Source organism: Cervus canadensis, chromosome 7 (assembly GCF_019320065.1).
Source record: "Cervus canadensis isolate Bull #8, Minnesota chromosome 7, ASM1932006v1, whole genome shotgun sequence".
NCBI classification, from domain to species: domain Eukaryota; kingdom Metazoa; phylum Chordata; class Mammalia; order Artiodactyla; family Cervidae; genus Cervus; species Cervus canadensis.
Genome location: NC_057392.1, coordinates 10,707,828 through 10,727,403, shown reverse-complemented (window position 1 = coordinate 10,727,403; position 19,576 = coordinate 10,707,828). Strand labels below are relative to the sequence as shown.

Below are 19,576 nucleotides of genomic sequence, written 5' to 3'. Positions count from 1 at the left end.
GAAAAGAAAGCTGGAGTAGCAATCCTCACATCCAACAAAATAGACCTTAAAGTAAAGAATATTACAAGAGATAAGAAAGGACACTACATTATGACCAAGGGATCAATCCAAGAGGAAGACATAACAATTATAAATATTTATGCATCCAACACAGGAGCACCTCAATACATAAGACAAACACTAACAGACATAAAAGGAGAAATGGACAGTAACACAATAATAGTAGGAGACTTTAACATCCTACTCACACCAATGGACAGATCATCAAAACCGAAAATTAATAAGGAAATACAAGTCTTAAATGATACATTAGATGAGATGGATCTCATTGATATCTGCAGGACATTCCATCCAAATGCAGAAGAATACAGCCTCTTCGCAAGTGCACATGGAACATTCTCTAGGATAGACCACATCTTCAGTCATAAATCAAACCTCAGTAAATTTAAGGAAGTTGAAATGGTATCAAGCATCTTTTCCAACCACAACGCTATGAGACTAGATTTCAATTACAAGAGAAAAACTGTAAGAAATACAAGCACATGGAGAGATTAAGAACTCATTTGTAAATAATCAACAGGTTACTGTAGAAATCAAAAGGGAAATAAAAAAATTTATAGAAACAAATGACAATGAAAACATGACAACTCAAAACCTATGGGATGTACCAAAAGCAGTCCTAAGAGGGAAGTTTATAGCAATACAATCCTACTTCAAGAAACAAGAAAAACATCGAATAGACAACCTAACTTTACACCTAAAACAACTTGAAAAAGAAGAACAAAACCCCCCCAAATTTAGTAGAAGGAAAGAAATCATAAAGATCCTAGCAGAAATAAGTGAAAAAGCAATGAAAGAAACAATAGTAAAGCTTAATAAAACTAAAAGCTCATTCTTTGAAAAGATAAACAAAACTGACAAACCTTTAGCCAGACTCATCAAGAAAAAAAGAAGAATGAAATCAACAAAATTAGAAAAAGGAGAGGTTACAACAGACAATGCAGAAATACAGAGGATTATGAGAGACTATTATGAACAACTATATGGGAATAAAATGGATAATCTGGAAGAAATGGGCAGATTCTTAGAGAAGTTCAATCTTCCAAGACTGAACCAGGAAGAAATAGAAATTATGAACAACCCAATTACAAGCACTGAAATTGAAGGTGTGATCAAAAATCTCCCCCAAAACAAAAGCCCAGAACCAGATGGCTTCCTTAGAAGGAGAATTCTATTGAACATTTAGAGAAGAGCTAGTGCCTATCCTTGTAAAACTCTTTCAAAAAATTGCAGAGGAAGGAACACTTCCAAACTCACTCTATGAGGCCATCATCACTGTGATACCAAAAACAGACAAAGACAACACAAAAAAGAAAACTACAGACCAATATCACTGAAGAACATAGATGCAAAAATCCTCAACAAAATTTTAGCAAACAGAATTCAGCAACATATTGAAAAGCTCATACACCATGATCAAGTTGGGTTTATTCCAGGAATGCAAGGATTCTTCAATATATGCCAGTCAGTCAATTTGAAATACCTTATTAACAAATTGAGACATAAAAACCATATGATAGTCTCAATAGATGGAGAAAAACCTTTGACAAAATTCAGCCCCCATTTATGATTAAAATTCTTCAAGAAATGAACATAGAAGGAATCTACCTCAACATAGTAAAGGCCATATATGCAAAGCCTACAGCAAACATCATTCTTAGAGTTGAAAAACTGAAAGCAGTCGCCTTAAGAATAGGAACAAGATAAGGGTGTCGACTTTCACTACTATTATTCAACATAGTTCTGGAAGTCCTAGCTATAGCAATCAGAGAAGAAAAAGAAGTAAAAGAATCCAGATTGGAAAAGAAAAAATAATGTGCTCACAGTATGCAGATGACATGCTACTGTACATAGAGAACCCTAAAGGTAGTATCAGAAAATTACTAGAGCTAATCAGTGAATTTAGCAAAGTGCAGGATACAAAATCAATACACAGAAATCACTTGTATTTCTATATACTAACAATGAAAAATCAGAAAGAGAAATTAAGGAATCAATCCTATTCACTATTGCAGCAAAAAGAATTAAATATCTAGGAATAAACTTACTTAATGAGACAAAAGAACTGTCCACAGAAAATTGTAAGACACTGATGGAAGAAATCAAAGATGACATAAACAGCTGGGGAGATATTCCATGTTCCTGGGTAGGAAGAATCAATATTGTGAAACTGACTGTACTACCAAAGGCCATCTACAGATTCACTGTGATCCCTATCAAATCACCAATGGCATTTTTCACAGAAGTAGAACAAAAAATTTCACAGTTTATATGGAAACACAAAAGCCCCCGAATAGCCAAAGCAGTCTTGAAAAAGAAGAATGGAGCTGGAGAAATCAACCTTTCTGACTTCAGATTATACTACAAAGCTACAATAATGAAGACAGTATGCTACTGGCACAAAAACAGAAGCATGGACCCATGGAACAAGATAGAAAGCCCAGAAATAAACCCATGAACCTATGGGTACCTTATTTTTGACAAAGAAGGCAAGAATATACAACGGGGCAAAGACAGCCTCTTCAATATATGGTGCTGGGAAAACTGGACAGCTACATGTGAAAGAATGAAATTAGAACACTTCCTAACACCACACACAAAGATAAACTCAAAATGGATTAAAGACCTAAATGTAAGACCAGAAACTATAAAATTCTTAGAGGAAAACATAAGCAGAACACATGATGACGTAAATCAAAGCAAGATCCTCTATCACCCACCTCCTATAGTAATGGAAATAGAAACAAAAGTAAGCAAGTGGGACCTGATTAAATTGAAAAGCTTTTGCACAGCAGAGGAAACTCTAAGGAAGGTGAAAGACAACCCTCAGAATGGGAGAAGATAACAGCAAGTGAAACAATGACAGAGGATGGATTTCCAAAATACACAAGCAGCTCATACAACTCAATGCCAGAAAAGCAAACAACCCAATCAAAAAGTGGGAAAAAGACCTAAACAGACATTTCTCCTGAGAAGACATACTGATGGCAAACAAACACATGAGAAGATGCTCAACATCGCTCATTATTAGAGAAATGCAAATCAAAACTACAGTGAGATATCGCCTCACACCGGTCAGAATGGCCATCATCAAAAAGTCTACAAATAATAAATGCTGGAGAGGGTGTGGAGAAAAGGGAATGCTCTTGCACTGTTGGTGGGAATGTAAATTGATACAGCCACTATAGAAGATGGTATGGAGATTCCTTAAAAAACTAGGAATGAAACCACCATATGACCCAGCAATCCCACTCCTAGGCATCTACCCCGAGGAAACCAAAATTGAAAGAGACACATGTATCCCATTGTTCATTGCAGCAGTATTTACAATAGCTGGAACATGGAAGCAACCTAGATATCCATCAACAGATGAATGGATAAAGAAGTTGTGGTATGTGTACACAATGGAAAATTACTCAGCCATAAAAATGAAAGCATTTGAGTCAGTTCTGATGAGGTGGATGAACCTAGAACCTATTATACAGAGTGAAGTGAGTCAGAAAGCGAAAGATAAATATTATATTCTAACACATATATACGGAATCTAGAAAAATGGTACTGAAGAACTTATTTACAGGGCAGCAGTGGAGAAACAGACATAGAGAACAGACTTACAGACATGGGGAGAGGGGAAGAGAGGGTGAGATGTATGGAAAGAGTAACAAGGAAACTTACATTAGCATATGTAAAATAGATAGCCAACGGGAATTTGCTGTGTGGCTCAGGAAACTCAAACAGGGGCTCTGTATCAACCTAGAGGGGTGGGATGGGGAGGGAGGTTCAAGAGGGAGGGGACATAGGTATATCTATGGCTGATTCATGTTGAGGTTTGACAGAAAGCAACAGAATTCTGTAAAGTAATTATCCTTCATATAAAAAATAAATAAAAAATAGAACTTTCAGCACTTTAGATATGATTCACATTATCTTCTGGCCTCCATAGTTTCTGCTGAGAGATCAATTTGTAATCTTATTGATGATTCTTTGTATTTGCTTAATCACTTACTTTTGCTACTTTCAGGATTCTTTTTCTTTAAATAGTTTGATTATAATGTGTCTCAGTGTGGATATGTGTGTTTATTCTACTTAGGCTTACAGTTTCTTGATTTTGTTTCTTCATATCTTGTGCCAAATTTGAGAAATTTTTGGACATTATTTCTTCAAACAATGTCTCTACCCATTTCTCCTCTCTCCTCCTTATGATACTGACATGCTGTATATATTGGTTTACTTCATGATATTCATAGTCCATTAGTCTCTAATCACTTCAGTTTTTCTTTTCTTTCTATTCCTTTGATTGGATAATTTAAGTTTTTGTATTTTCAGGATTCCTCATCCTTCATCCTGTCTTCTCAATTCTGTTGAACCCCTGTAGCGATGTTTTCATTTCAGTTATTGTAGTTTTTAGTAGTAGAATTTGTTTGGTTCCTTTTTATAATTTGTTTCTCCATTGATGTTCTCATTTTGTCCATACATTTTTTCCTGGTTTTTTTTTGTTGTTGTTGTCGTTGTTTGTCTGTTTAGTTCTTCATGTTTTTCTTTACTTCCGTGAGCATATTTAAAACAGTTGTTTTAAAATCTTTGTTTAGTAAATTTATTGTCTGGGCTTCCTTAAGGATGATTATTTATATTTATTTTGTTCATTTGAATGGTTCTACTTTCCTGTCTCTCTGTATGCTTTTTTTTTTATTGTTGTTGAAAACTGAACATTTTAATATTATAATGTGTTAAACTCTGAAATCATATTCTCCCCCTTTCCCAGAGTTTGTTTTTTTGATTGTTGAATGCTGTAGTAGTCCATTTGTTTAGTGACTTTTCCTCACTGTTTTTGCAGAGGCTATATTCCTTGTTCTCTTCCTTAGCTTGTGTCCAACTACTGTTTTTGACTGAGGTGCCAAAATAGATAAGAAAATATCTCTTTTAGTCTTTGCAATTTGGCTCTGTATTGAGGATTTCTTTCAACACCTGGCCAGACTTAAACAGACTTTAGGGATCAGCCCAAGATTAAAGCTTACGATCCTCTCAGGTCTTTTATTTTGTAATGTTATAGTTTCATTTTCATTCATCTCAAGGTATTTTCTTTTTTAGAAAAATTTTGTTCAAGTACAGCTAGATGGCATCACCAACTCAATGGACATGAGTTTGGGTAAACTCCGGGAGTTGGTGATGGACAGGGAGGCCTGGCATGCTGCGGTTCATGGGGTTGCAAAGAGTCGGACACGACTGAGTGACTGAACTGATAGTTGATTTACAGTGTTGTGTTAATTTCTGCTATATTGCATAGTCTGTTGCATTCTGATTTATCATAGGATGTTGAATATTGTTCCCTGTGCTATACAGTAGGACCTTGTTGTTTATCCACTTTATATATAATAGATTGCACCTGCTGATAACCAAACTCCTAATTTTACTCCCTCCATACACCCTCCCTCTTGGCCACCATAAGTATGTTCTCTGTCTGTGAGTCTGTTTCGTCCATGTGTTCATTTGTGTCATATTCTGTATTCCTCATATAAGTGATATATGGTATTTGTCTTCCTGTTTCTGACTCACTTCACTTCATGTGATAATCTCTTGGTCTATCCATGTAACTGCAAATGGCATTATTTTATTCTTTTTAATGGCTAAGTAATACTCCATTGTGTGTGTATATACACCACACACATTGTTCTGTCACTGGACATTTACCTCCTTTCCATGTCTTGGCTGTTGTAAATAGTGCTGTTATGAACAATAGGGATGCATGCATCTTTTCAAATTATAGTTTTGTCTGGGTATATGCCTAGGAGTGAGATTGCTGTGTCATACTTCACCTCTATTTTTAGTTTTTTGAGGAACCTCCATACTGTTTTTCATTGAACTACACTAATTTACATTCCCACCAACAGTGTAAGAAGATTCTCTTTTTTCTACTCTCTCTCCAGCAATTATTATTTCTAGACTTTTTAATGTGGTCATTCTGACTGGTGTGAGGTAGAACCTCATTGTAGTTTTGATTTACATTTATTTAATAATTAGTGATGAGCATGTTTTCATGTGTCTATTGGCCATCAGTATATCTTCTTTGGAGAAATGTCTGTTTAGGCCTTGTGACCATTTTTTGGTTGGTTATTTGCTTTTTTGTTATTGAATTGTAGAAGCTGTTTATATATTTTGGAAATTAAGCCTTTGCTGGTTGCATCATTTGCAAATATCTCCTCTCAGTTGGAAGTTTGTCTTTTTCATTTTGTTTATGGATTCCTTTGCTATTTGAAAGCTTATATGCTTGGTTGATCTCATTTGTTTATTTTTGCTTTTACTTCTGTTGCCATGAGACACTGACTTACGAAAACATTGGTACAATTTATGTCAGAATGTTTTGCCAATGTACTGTTCTTGGAGTTTTATGGTGTCTTGTCTTACATTTAAGTCTTTCGGCCATTTTGAACTTCTTTTTGAGTGTGCTCAGAGGGTGGTTTACCTGTGGCTGCCCAACTTTCTTAATACCACTTGCTGAAAGACTGTTTTTTTCCCATTGTATACTATTGCCTTCTTTGTAGAAGATTAATTGTCCTTAGCTCTGTGGGTTTATTTCTGGGCTCTCTGTTTTGTTTCACTGATCTATTCAAGATACTTTCTAATTTCCCTTCTCAGATCTTTTCTGAGCATACATCTCGCTCTAGGTATATCTGCCTCTTTCTGAAGTCCCTTGTATATACAGTTGCTCTTGAATGTCCAAATTCTGCCTCACCCCCGCCTAAACCCCCACTCTGCCTGTTTTTTTCCTCCCTGGCCTTAGGTGATCTCAACTGTAATCTTTTGCCCCAGATGTCTGTCGGTGGATCTTTTTTCTCACAGTGAGCAATGGCTGCTACTTTTGTGGTCTGGGTGAGTTCTGAGTTAGGTACAGAGATGAAAGGCTTGCATCCATCTTTCAGGGCCCCCTCACACAAGGTAGAAGAGACCTATTGGCGAGACCTATTGGTGATTGGCGTCTGAGGTCGTCTTTGCTTCCTCTAGAACCAGGGAGAATGTGGGGCAAGTGTAGTTCAAAATGCCACAGAGCTTTTCTGCAGTTTCTAAATTGCCTTTTTCCCAATTCAGCTTTTGCTTAGTTAACTTACCTGTTTCAGAATTTTGACAAAGTTAGTTCTCACTGTTTCTGCTTGTTTTTTGGTGTTTCTCTTTGAGGACTGGAGCTCGGTGCTGTCTGTTCCACCGTTTTGTTGTTTAGAAATCACATTTACACACACTGAACGTGCGTTTTGTTCCTGTGGCACGTTCTCATCTGTTCACGTCTTCTTGAGTTCCTCCTCCTCACTGTGTCTGTCCCTGGCGTGGACTTCACATGATTTCCTGTGTCTGCACAGAGAGATTTCTTGTCCCGAGACCATGTCTGCAGGTCTGGCACCCTCTAGTACAGGCACATTCTCACAAGCTCACTTTTGAAGAAACTGCTTGGCTTATTGTGCAGACTTTATCTTCAAATACCTAGACTTCTATCCCAGGGCCTTCCTGAGCCCTGACTGGGGTCTGAATACTTGGTTCCATTGTGGTTCTTCAGCTTCCCTCCTTCTGACCGTGTAGTTTTCTTTGTGATGTTTATGGAATGTCATAAAGTGTCAGAGGCTCACCGAGGAGGCCTCTGTCATGGTTCTCATTTCTGTTTCTTTTTTATTGATGTAGTTCATTTACAATGTTGTGTTAACTTCTGCTATACAAAAAAAAGTGATTCAGTTATACATATATTAATACATATAAACTTTTTCATATTCATGATAAACCATGGTGTATTGAATATAGCTCCCCATGCTATATAGTAGGACCTTGTTGTTTATCCATTTTATGTATACTGGTTTGCATCTGCTAATCCCAAACTTGCACTCCTTCTCTCCCCTTCCTCTCCACCCCCTTGGCACTCGTTCTTATTTCTTCCTTGTAGAATTCGCCAGGGCTCATTGGACTCCCTGGGTGCCAGATGCTCTGACAGGCCTGGACTGTGATGAGGAAGCCAAGCTCTTGGACCTAGGGCCCACTTTTGGCAGCTCAGGGTCACAGGTTTTCCATTTCTGACTGTTTTCAGTTCCCCAGTGGTTTTATCTTGTTTTGGTTGTCATTGCTCATATTTTTCTTCTTTTTGATTTTTATTCTAACCTCCTTTCCATCTTGCGGTTTCTTAATTTAGAGTTGTCTTCATCCCAGGACTCATCATTCGCATTCTTTATTAACATAGGTTTGGATAGAGAGGGAGGAGGGGAGATTTAAAACATTTTTCTTTTACTGAGTTATAATTTACAGATCATAAAATGCACAGCTTTTACATGCTCTTTTGGATGGGGTTTGGCAAGTTGACAATTCATGTGTGCTAAATCACTTCAGTCATGTCTGACTCTTTGTGACCTTATGGACCGTAGGCTCCATGGGATTCTGCAGGCAAGAAAACTAGAGTGGGTTGCCATGCCCACCTCCAGGGATCTTCCCCACCCAGGGGGAAACTCCCGACCTGTAATCACCATCCAAACTAAGATATAGAACATTTCTATCATCTCAGAAAATGCATTTAGCAAGAGGGAAGTTTTGCCTACAGTTGTTATTTTTTGAGTTGTCTTTTTATTGTTGACTTCTAAGGTTCTTTATATATTCTGATGTGAACCCTTTGTCAGATATGTGTATTTTAAATATTTTTTTCCTGGTCTGTGACTTGTTTATTTATTTAATTAATGGTGTCTTTTGACTCACATTATTTTTGAAAAGTGGTAAAATCCTTTTTATCAGTGTTTTACTTTTTTTTTTTTCCTCTAAGGCATTTTATTTGTACGTATTACATCCCTAGAAAAAGAATCCAAGGATTTTCCCTCCTGTATGTTTTCGTCTTGCTTCTTCATGGTCCATGATGCCAGCTGAGGTTGTCAGTACAATGAAACCAAACTGACGGGATGGGAGCAGGTTATTCTGCCATTTTTCTAGATCTTTGAGTTGCACATCAAATCTGGGACTGATCACTCCACACTTATTTAGCCTGCCTGTGAGGTTCACAACAATTTTCCCAGCCCTGTGATCATCAATGATTTCAAATTCGCCAATGTAACCATGCTTCATCATCACTGTTAGAAACCTGACGATGACCTTGGAGCACGGCCGAATAAGCACCTGGCGTTTGCCTCTCTTTTCGGCGTTGTTGATACTCTTGAGAGCATCAGCCAGGACATTCATGCGCACCATTCTGGCGGCACGGAAAGATGGCGGAAAGAGAGTGTTTTACTTTTGATTAGAGCTTTTTGTGTCCTGTCCAGGAAATCTTTGCCTACCGCAAGGTTCAAAGATAGTCCAAATCCCCTTCTCGGAGCTTTGTGGTTGTGGGTTATGTTAAGGTCTATGATCCATTTTGGGTTGATTTTCGTGTGTCGAGTCTGGAGTGAAACAGTATTACCATTTGTTAAGAAGACTTGCTTTCCACATTGTTTTGGTGCCTGGTCTGAAATCAGGCCTCTGGGTCTATCTCTTCCCTGTATGTTCTGTTCTGTTGCTGGTTTTGCCCACCTTTATGCCTCTGCCATCTTGTCTTGATTTCTAAAGCTTTATAGTTCTTGGTGGTTCTCAACTAGGGACACTTTCAATGTACTGGGAACATGTGGATATATTGGAAACAATTTTGATTGTCACAGTGGGTGTGAGGGGTGGAGGGGGGCTCCTGACATCTAGTGTGTCTAACTCAGAGATGGCGACTAAACATTCTACATGCAGAAGTCAAACTCCCATGGCAAAGAATCATCCGTCTGAAATGTTGGTAGTGCCATGATGGAGAAACCCTGCTTTTGTGAGTCTTCCAGTCAGCTAGTGGAAGTCTTCTGATACGGCTATCTAAAAAAAAATACCATTTGTCTAGTCTATCTCCTTTGTATTACCATATGAATTTTAGAATCTGCTTATCAGTTTCTACAAAGGAATTACCTATGATTTTGATAGGAATTGCTTGAAAATGCAAATTTGTCCAGCTATGCTAGCCTAGCTATTAAGCTTTAAGTCTAAAATAATAAGATAGTATAAGTAATTAAGATTCAATACGATTAGGAGCTTAGTCTCTTACTTTCCCTAGTCATATTTCAGGTGTTCAGTAGCCACATTGTCTAGTGGTTACTATGTCAACAAATAACAGAGCCAGAGAACATTTTCATCATCATAGAAATTTCTTTTGGACGGCACTGGCATAGTTCAGGTTGGGGATTTATATATTCTTCTGATCCATGAGTATTTAAGTTTTTTATGGACCTTCTTTATCAGATAGTAGAAGTTCCATTGCACTCATAGTTTACTGCTAGTTTTTAATTATGAATATTGGATTTTCTCAGATGTTTATATCTGTTGTGACGACTGTATTGTTTTTTTCCTTTAATAATTTCACTGCTTTTCACACATTAGATCAACTCTGGATTCTTGCATTAAACTGCACTTGACAGTGTTTTTATAATATCTCAGGACTTTCTGCATCTGTGTTCACGAGGGATTTTGCTCTGCATTTTCTTGTCCCAAAACAAGAAGTTTTGGTATCAGGATAATGCTGGCCTCATAGAACACTCTGCAGACTGTTCTGGGTGAGGGGATTTACTAGTAATTGAGCTCCTATTCTATTCTGTGCCATTTTACTGATACCATCTCCTTTAATCCTTACAACTATGGTAGGGCTTCCCTGGTGGCTAAGTTGGTAAAGAATCTGCCTGCAATGTGGAAGACCCTGGTTCGATCCCTGGGTCAGGAAGGATCCCCTGGAAAAGCAAATGGCAACCCACTCCAGGGTTCTTGCCTGAAGAATTCCTTGAACAGAGGAGCCTGGCGAGCTATAGTCCATGAGGTCGCAAGAGTTGGACACAACTTAGCAACTAACCCACCACCTCCATAGTAGAGGGTAGTAACATCCCTCCTTTTCAGGTGGGGAATCTCAGGCTCAGAAAGTAATTTCCCCAAACACATGGCTGTAGTTGATGGAGGCAGATTCCAATTCCAACTACAAAGACTCCATAAGACCAGCCCTGGGACGAGGCCTCCCGCGGTGGGCTCCAGGGGTGAGGTAGGCTGTGCCTCAGGTGACAGCTACCCTTCGCTCACAAGACCAAGACTGGGTGTCTGTGCTGGGGTGTGGTGCCAGCCCTCGGGGCCGAGCCACTGCTGGGTCCTCTGACCAGTGGCCAGGTGGATTCTCCTGTCTCCCCTGTTTTTCTTGGAGTATGAAGCCCTCCTTTAGTTTCTCTGATGATGAAACTTTGGTACCCCTGTAGAAACCAGCTCTGAATGGTTGCCCAGTGTGGGTGGGACTGGGAGTGGCCTAGAAGCTCAGCACGTGCTCTCTCTCTTTCTAGGATGCTTGGACATTAATTCATCCGTGAAAGGGGCTCGTTTCGTCCGATTCTGTGACTCGTTCAATATTCCCCTCATCACTTTTGTGGATGTCCCTGGCTTCCTGCCTGGTGAGTCCCTGACGGAGGTGGGTCAGGAGAGGCGGTTTTGCCCAGTGAGATGCCCACTTTATTTGGAGATCCTCTTGCACAGTTCCCGCAGGATTTGTGACGTTGCCATCTTCTGGGTGTCTGGGGGGTGGGACTGGCTGGAGGTGACCCTGTGGGGAGGGGGAAGCCCTCACAGCTGAGAGTGGGGGTTGACCCCGGGGAGATTCTGTGGGGATCCAATAACTTGCTCGTGACACAGGCACTGCGCAGGAGTATGGGGGCATCATCCGCCACGGCGCCAAGCTGCTCTACGCGTTCGCAGAGGCCACTGTGCCCAAAGTGACGATCATCACCAGGAAGGTGAGGAGCTCAGGCTGGAGGCTGGAGCCCGCTCACCCCCAGCGGCGGGGCCTGGGGGTTGGGGGTCTGGCCGAGAGGGTCAGCAGTGCTGGAAGGAGTCTATGCCTCACCCCCCTTAACAAGTTCTCAAGGATGGCTCAGCGTGTATGGTCCGGCAGACACGCCTGGCAGAGAAGTCCCTGCTCATCTGGGAACAGAGAGCAGCAGTGGGAAAAGGCCGGAAGACCATGACCATGAACTGTGAAAGGCCTGTGGCTGCGCCCTGGTATTCCTGGGCCTCCCAGCCCTGGGCCTTCAGGAGCCCAGGAGGGCCAGTTCTTGCTTTTCATCCTCATTTCACTTGGCTTCCTGGGGTCTTATAGGGACATGATCTGGCTGACTCAGGCTCTAACATTCAGCATTTGGGACTGTTCTAGGCCTACGGTGGTGCCTATGATGTCATGAGCTCCAAGCACCTTTGTGGTGACACCAACTACGCCTGGCCTACGGCGGAGATTGCAGTCATGGGTGCAAAGGTAAGACCCTCCAGCTTTCCCTTCTCCTGGCTCCAGGGACTCCACTCACCCCGCATCACTGGGAAGTGTTGGGAAGAGGCCCGGGCCCCTGGGGTCGCCAGGCCTCCGGGGAGTTGGGGTCTAGACCTGGCAGTCCCCCTCCTGCACTTTCACTAACGGCACGGACCCAGGTAGTGGGGGCCTCAAGTGGGTTCAGGGGTTCAGTAGAAGGGAAAGGGCTGAGTCAGCTGAACTAGTTGTTGGCAGACTGGATGTTTCCCCAACCCCATCCCCAGCTGCCAAGAGGGCCCGGAGCCACTCCTGCAGCCCACGGAGGCCACGCTGTAGTCCTGACCCTGCTGACTTTGGGCAGGGGGCCTCCTGTTGCTTCGTCTACCCACCACTCCTTTCCTGCTTTGAAATAGCTGTCGGGGTTGAGCTAGGTATCTCCCAGGCCCAACCTCCCCAAGCCGACTTTTAGGGTTGCTGACAGGAAGGCTTCTCTCTCAGTCCTCATTTTTCTATGTTTGCATTTTAGTTTCTCTTCCTGTGACCATTAAGTTGTATGCTCAGGGCTCAGGATAATGAAAAAGTGTAACAGCATTCTGCTTCCCTTGATAAGGGAACCTTGACTCTTAACAGTGGAAACTGGGCCAAATATCTTGGCCTTGGAGAAGGACTTGGAGAGATTAGGACAGAATTAGGGAGGCAAGTGATGCCTTGGTGTGGGCCACCCAGTCATTGGAGCCGTGGCTGAGCATCCATTGAAGCCGTGGGGTTATGCCAGCTCCTCCAGGCGCCTGGTGTGGCCACTCCTCTCCAGCGCACTTTGTTTACCGAGACATTTGCAATCAGTCCCAGTGATGTTGAGAGGAGAGGGGCCTGCCCTGGTCTCCAGGGGCCTCCAGGACGATCACCAACTCCTCTCGTGACAGGGTGCTGTGGAGATCATCTTCAAAGGGCACGAGAACGTGGAGGCTGCTCAGGCAGAGTACATCGAGAAGTTTGCCAACCCTTTTCCTGCAGCCGTGAGAGGTGGGCCTGTGGTGGGGAGAGAGCTTGGCTCAGTTGTTGGGTCGCTTGCTGCTTATTTTGCTTCAAAAGGCCTACTTTTGCCCTTCCTGTTGAGTCTGGAGACTGGTGAGGGCTGGCTGGACCATGAGCCGTCATCACTTAAGAGCAGAGGGGCCTGTGTGGGCCACTTTGTAACTGTGATCAAGAAAACATTGCTGAAGTGGCTAAATCTCTCTTCGTGGTGTTCCAGGTACCCAGTACTGTGAAAAATCTACTCAAAACAAAGTGGTCTAAAATAACCCCCCTGCACCTTCCCTTCATAGTTTTGAGAGTCAGCATTTGGTCTGGGCTGAGCTGGGTAGTGGTTCTGCTGGATCAGTCATGGAAGTATGTCATCTAGTCGCCTGACTGGGGCTGGATAGTCCGTGGTGGCCCCACTCACGTGGCTGGTGCTGGCTGTCAGCTGGACTCTCCTTCACGGGGTTGCTTATTCTTTGGGAGGTGAGTCCACGCTGCCCTGCGGGGTGTCCTGAGGGCAGCAAGAGGGCGAGAGGGGAAAGAAGGTGCCTTGAGGCCTAGGTGTGGAAGTTGCAATGTTACTCTTGCTACATTCTATTGGCCAAGGCAATTTACAAGGCCAGGTGAGGAAGTACAGCCCACTTCCTGATGGGAAGAGTGGCAAAGTGAAGTGGCAAGACGGCCTTATGCACAGGATGGGGCGAATGACCGTAGTGAGTTTTCAAAAATAAAAGTGCACTTTCTTCATTTTATTCCCTACTAAATTCCATCTTGACAGGATGGAAGAGGGGTCACATTTTCCTTTTCTTGCTGAATGTTTCTGGGCCAGTTTGGGACCCGCCAGAGGAACAGGGGGCTCCTGGGGTCGTGGCGAGGTCCGCAGGACCAAGCCCCTCTTGTGTCGGCCTGGGCCCCATGCACACTGTCGGCCCCAGAAGGCGGTGCCCACACTGAGCGCCACGTGAGGGCTTGGTGGGCAGCAGGTGATCCGCTTCCTTTCCTCTGCTTCCCCAGGGTTTGTGGATGACATCATCCAGCCTTCCTCCACACGTGCCCGAATCTGCGGGGACCTGGATGTCCTGGCCAGCAAGAAGGTACAGCGCCCTTGGAGGAAACATGCGAATATTCCATTGTAAATGAATCAGGGAAAGATAAACCAGGAGCTAATTACTGCCTGGCCGTTTCTATACGCCCCTGCCTTTGCAGTCATGAAATCTGGGAATCTAAATACCATTAATCGCTTGAAATGGCTAAGTTTATTAAATTCTAGAAAAATTTCATTTGTGCCTTACTGTAAAATTATTTTATTAAAAATCTTAACTGATATATTTTGAGCTTAAATTTCTTTTTTTTTTCTTTGTGGTAGAAATCTGAAAAATGAAGAAAACTAGAAAGAAAACACTATAGTTTTATCACTTTGAGCTGACCCTTATCTGTATATTGTTTTCCTTTCTTTCCCTAAGAATTAATTTTTTCTCTGAAGGTGAGATAATAAGCCTTTAGAGTGAACTACTTATCTGCTTAGGCTTCAGTTTTCTTACTTATAAATGATATAATATTTAAATGATGTATACTATCCTTCTGTTTCCTTTAGGAAATGTTGAGGATTAAAAGTATTTATAATTATGTTGTATACATGTGTGTGTCTATCAGAATAGATGCTTAGGAAGCATATACTATATAGTAATTGCTTACCTTATATTAACTTCTTTCCAGAAATGTGTTCTCAGATTTTAAAAAAGTTTTTTGGAAAATTTCAAACCTGTGGAAATGTGGCAAGAGGTGTATACTCTTTACCTAGATTCTCCAGTTCTTAACACTTTCTACATTTGCTTCATCTCCTACATAAATGTGTAATTACTGTTTTTATTGACCTATTTGAGAGTAAGTTGAAGAATCATAACCCTCTGTCTCTCCAGATTTCAGTGTTTATTTCCTATGAAACAGGCTCATTTTCTCACATGGTCTTTAATGAGATTGACATTTTTGAAGCATGTTTGTCAAATATTTTGTAGACAGTCGCTCAGTTTGGGTCTGTCTGATTGTTTACAGACATTTAGATCCAGGTAAGAATAATACACAAGAGTGTTCTTTTCTTATACTACATTAGGAAGCACATGTTAGTTTTTTCCCATTATTGATGAAATTGAATCTGATCACTTGGTTAAGGTGACAGCTGCAAAGATGACAGCCTTTGTAATTTTCTCTTTGTAATCAGTAACGAGGGCATTTTGTAAGCCTGTCAGCACACTTTTGTCTAGTACTTATAGTATGATTCTTGCCTCAATCAGCTGTTCTGTGTTGGTTATAAAATAGTGTATTTCTGATCCTATCATTTTATCCATAAGGAAAGAAGGAGTTTTCTTCTCTTCAAAAAAATTTTTTAGTATCAATTTAGACATGTAAATTATTTTTTCATTTTTAAGCAGTTTTCCTGAAATAGTTTATTTTTCTTACTATGTGTGTGTGTGTTCAGTTGTGTCTGACTCTTTGCAACCCCATGGACTGTATCCCGCTAGGCTCCTTTGTCCATGGAATTCTCCAGGCAAGAATTCTGGAGTGGGTTGCTATTCTCCCAGTCCAGGGATCAAACCCGGGTGTCCTGCAATTGCAGGCAGACTTTTTATTGTCTGAGCCACTAGGGAAGCCTTTTCTCACTATGCTATCTATCACCCTATCAAATTTTCCAGGCACACATTATACTAGTTTATTACATTTTTCTCCCTATCCCATACCTTCTCCACCCCAGGGTTTCTTTTTTTTTTTTAATTTATTTATGATTTTTGGCTGGGCTGGGTCTTTTTTGTTGTGTGGGCTTGTCTCTAAGGCAGGCTGGGGCTACTCCGTAGTTGCATTGCTCGGGCTTCTCGTGTGGGGCACGGGCTCTCGGGCGTGTGGTTTCGCAGTAGCTGCGGCTCCCAGGCTCAGGAGCACAGCCTCAGTAGGTGTGGTGCACAGGCTTGGTCGCTCTGAGGCATGTGGGATCTTACAGGACCAGGGATCGAACCTGTGTCTCCTGCATTGGCAGGAGGATTCTTGACCACTGAGCTACCAAGGAAGCCCCACCCTAGGTTTTCTTGAGATTGAGAATCATATATTCATAGCTGAAATCTGTGCTTGGTACATAATTTCATAACTGCTTTTTTTTAGTGAATGAATATATTCAATCATGGGTTCTTTAAAGATTTAATGTTAGTCATTTTGATGTTCAGAATTTCCTGATATGACCAGAGGGGTGCTCTTTCAAGCTGGTTTCTTAGTCCTTTTGATATGTTAAAGAGTAATTTTTTGTGCACTTGCTTATTTTTTGACACAGGATAATATTAGGTTCATTATATTAGGTTAATTATGTTTTCCTTAGAGCCATGGTTTCTTTTAGGAGATGAAATTTAGATGCAAACATTGACACTAGATTTTCACATTGATACTGGGTTGTCATTGCTTCTAGGTATTTTCAGTGGACTATGAAATATTTATCCTGGTATGTGTGTGTATATATATATGGGGAACATATATACATGAAAATATATATTATGTGTTTTTGAATTTTGAGTTCATATTGAAACTTTTAATTCTAATCTAACGTATAAGTTATTTGCCTTTCTTTTATTCCATAATTAGGTCTTCTCCTACACGGATGAAATGGGCTCTTACTCAGTATATACTTGACCCTTGAACAATGCAGGGGTTAGAGGGGCCTGCCCTCCTGATGTCGAGAGGCCATGTGAAACATAGTTGGCTCTCCCTATATGCAGAACCAATCTGTGGTTCCATGTCCAGGATTTAAATCAACTGTGCACCATGTAGTACTGTAGTAGTTACTGTTGAAAAATCTGTATAAGTGGACTTGCCCAATTGAAATCTGTGTTGTTTAAGGGTATTTTACTCGCTTAGTCCTACAATAAACCCCAATTTCAGAGCTATTACAGCTTTATCAACATCAAACCTTCTAAAGTAAAGTTCAAGACTTTTTTGTAATTGTTTCTAAACAGAAGGTACATGGTTATTTGGATTAGTAACTTGGGTGGCTATCATTTTTGAAGAATCAGTCCTTTATGTTTGTAGATCACTTTATAGAGTTTTTTCCCCCACCCTTGTTGACTTTATTTTTCTGAGTATGTAAACTTTTAAGTTATACCAGAAATGGTGATTTTAAGTGATTCCAACATGAAGGTTAAAGCATGGGTGTGCTTCTGAGGTAAGAATTCTGAACCCTCCAATCCCTGATGACTTTCTTTGTTCCAGACTCTTTGTTCTAAAGGTCTGTATTTTAAGCTCGACTTAACCTACATGTGACTATCATCCACTTTTTCCGCCAGTCACCCCACCATTCTGGATAGATAGGTTTATGCCCCTAGAGTTATTTTTCTTGAGCATCTTCCCTCTGTTGGAGAATGGGAATCTCCCACTCTAGTTGGGTTCTGAGTTCTTCTACAGCAGTCTTCGCCCACCTCTTGCCCATCTCTGTGGCCTCCCACTAAGCCAGAAATCTTGTTCTGAGCTAAGACTCATTCCATGTCCAGATCTTGTTGCATTTCTAGCACTTCTAATGGATAGCACCCTGCTCTTCAGTCTGCAGCCCACACAGAAGGTTCTGATATGTCCCTGTCCTGCCTCTAGTGAGTTTTGAGAATATTATCTTGCTTCAAGTAGCTCCAATCTGCTCATGCTCAAGGGCCTGACTTTCCCATTAGTTCATCTCAACTTGTATTGAGATGATTCTGCTCATAACATGTATTTTTTAAAGCAGCTTATAGTGCATTCCTCACCCTCCTTCCCTTTTTAGACCTGAAACATAGTTTTGTCTTCCAAGCTAGGTGATAAGTTTCTAGTGGGTAGAGACGTTTGGCCAGGGATCCTTTGTACTTCTCCTTGGCACCAGCAGTAAGATTAAGCTGTTGGAGCTGGGAAGGGAGCGGTGGCAGATTCCTGGGTTTTTAGAGGCCTCCCGGCTAAGGAAGAATCATACAGGTTGGCTAGTGTGTGGCTCAGTAGCTTAAAGTTGCCTGGCCAGTCCAGTTTCTGGGGTCTGCCAATCTAGGATTTGGCCCATTTGAAAACCAAGCTGGTGGTGAAGGAGACATGAGGCTATAAGATCTTGGCAGCTTTGTCCGGTACACCAGCCTCTGTGGGTTACAGAGTGGCATTGAGTTCTCATGGGCTGGCGTTTAGGCATGCCTTTCCCAACTGTGGTCTTGTTTAAGAGGAAAATGCTGAATCTTGTCACCAGAGGACTTGAGTCTTATTTAGTACGTAGGTACTTCCCATGTCCCTACTGTCTTTGTGATAGCTTGTGTGTCCTTGGGAGTAGAAAGCTATCCTGATCTCTGCAGAGCAAGGCACCTAGGAGGGCAGGGATGGAACCTTACCTGAGTTTGGTCTGCTATGAAGAACCTCAACAGGCACTAAGCCTTTGCTTCCCATGAAGATCCTGCTCCTTGTTTGATTGATTCTTTTCTGAGAGCAGGGCCAACAGTCACAGCCAGGGTAGAATTGCACCTGGATAAAGCCCTGGTCTAATCTCGTAAGCACAAACCTTCAAGATGAGCTGCTAGAGCCCCAACTTAATCACCTTCCGTGTTTGGCTGCCCCATAGTCCCTGCTGCCCATTTATCCCCTGCATTCCTGCTGCTTCTCATGAACATCTCAGGCCATCTAATGAACACAGCCCGGAGAACACGGTGGGGCCCGTAAAGTGTAGGACACGATTTTGTGCAGTGACATCTGGCAGCAGTGTCAAGAGAAACCTTCACTTTGGCAGCCATGTAGAACACAAGTGGTCTTTAAAGGGCACGGTCGTGCATAAGTGCTGGGTCTGGATCTCAGGTGGAGGAAGGTCCCAGGCTTCAGACCAGTTGATGATAATCCATGAATGCCTCCTCCAACACTCAGCCCACAAGCGACTTCCTCTTGAATGCCCACTTGGTCTAACCAGTCTTTCCCTCTCTCCAAGGAAATTCAATGGATGAAAGAAAACTGATTGAGCTGGTCTTAAAATTCTACTTACTTAAAAAAGTAAAGCCTCACTGATAGAGTGATTTGCTGTTGTTTTAACAAATTATCCTAAAGAGCAAATTCTCAGTTCTTGGTTAAAAAAAAAAAAAAAAAGGAAAGCTTCATCATTCTGTTGAACAGGACGAGAAATCACCTCTTTCAAGCTTTACCTAATGGGAACAATAGGATGACTACCACAAGCCTGATTTTGAATAG

The 19,576-nt window shown here is 41.6% G+C and overlaps 2 protein-coding genes across 3 annotated transcripts in view; one reads left to right on the top strand and one right to left on the bottom strand.

The window, feature by feature from the left end:
* The window catches only part of PCCB (propionyl-CoA carboxylase subunit beta), a 93,486-nt gene extending 78,794 nt beyond the window's left edge, over positions 1-14,692 (top strand). For both annotated transcript variants that reach the window (XM_043474337.1, XM_043474338.1), the window contains 5 exons: positions 11,394-11,501; positions 11,740-11,840; positions 12,257-12,355; positions 13,270-13,369; positions 14,381-14,692. In XM_043474337.1, the coding sequence (XP_043330272.1) occupies positions 11,394-11,501; positions 11,740-11,840; positions 12,257-12,355; positions 13,270-13,369; positions 14,381-14,502 (530 nt within the window). In that variant the 3' untranslated portion in view covers positions 14,503-14,692. The remainder of the gene's footprint in view (positions 1-11,393; positions 11,502-11,739; positions 11,841-12,256; positions 12,356-13,269; positions 13,370-14,380) is intronic.
* Positions 8,823-9,287, bottom strand: LOC122445297 (40S ribosomal protein S15a). Its single transcript, XM_043474339.1, has one exon. The coding sequence runs from the start codon at positions 9,259-9,261 to the stop codon at positions 8,869-8,871; it is 393 nt and encodes a 130-aa protein (XP_043330274.1). The 5' UTR covers positions 9,262-9,287; the 3' UTR covers positions 8,823-8,868.
* Positions 14,693-19,576: the final 4,884 nt, after the last annotated feature.

Excerpts from the sequence above, each read along its gene's own strand:
- LOC122445297 (XM_043474339.1), bottom strand. The coding sequence starts at position 9,261 with ATGGTGCGCATGAATGTCCTGGCTGATGCTCTCAAGAGTATCAACAAC.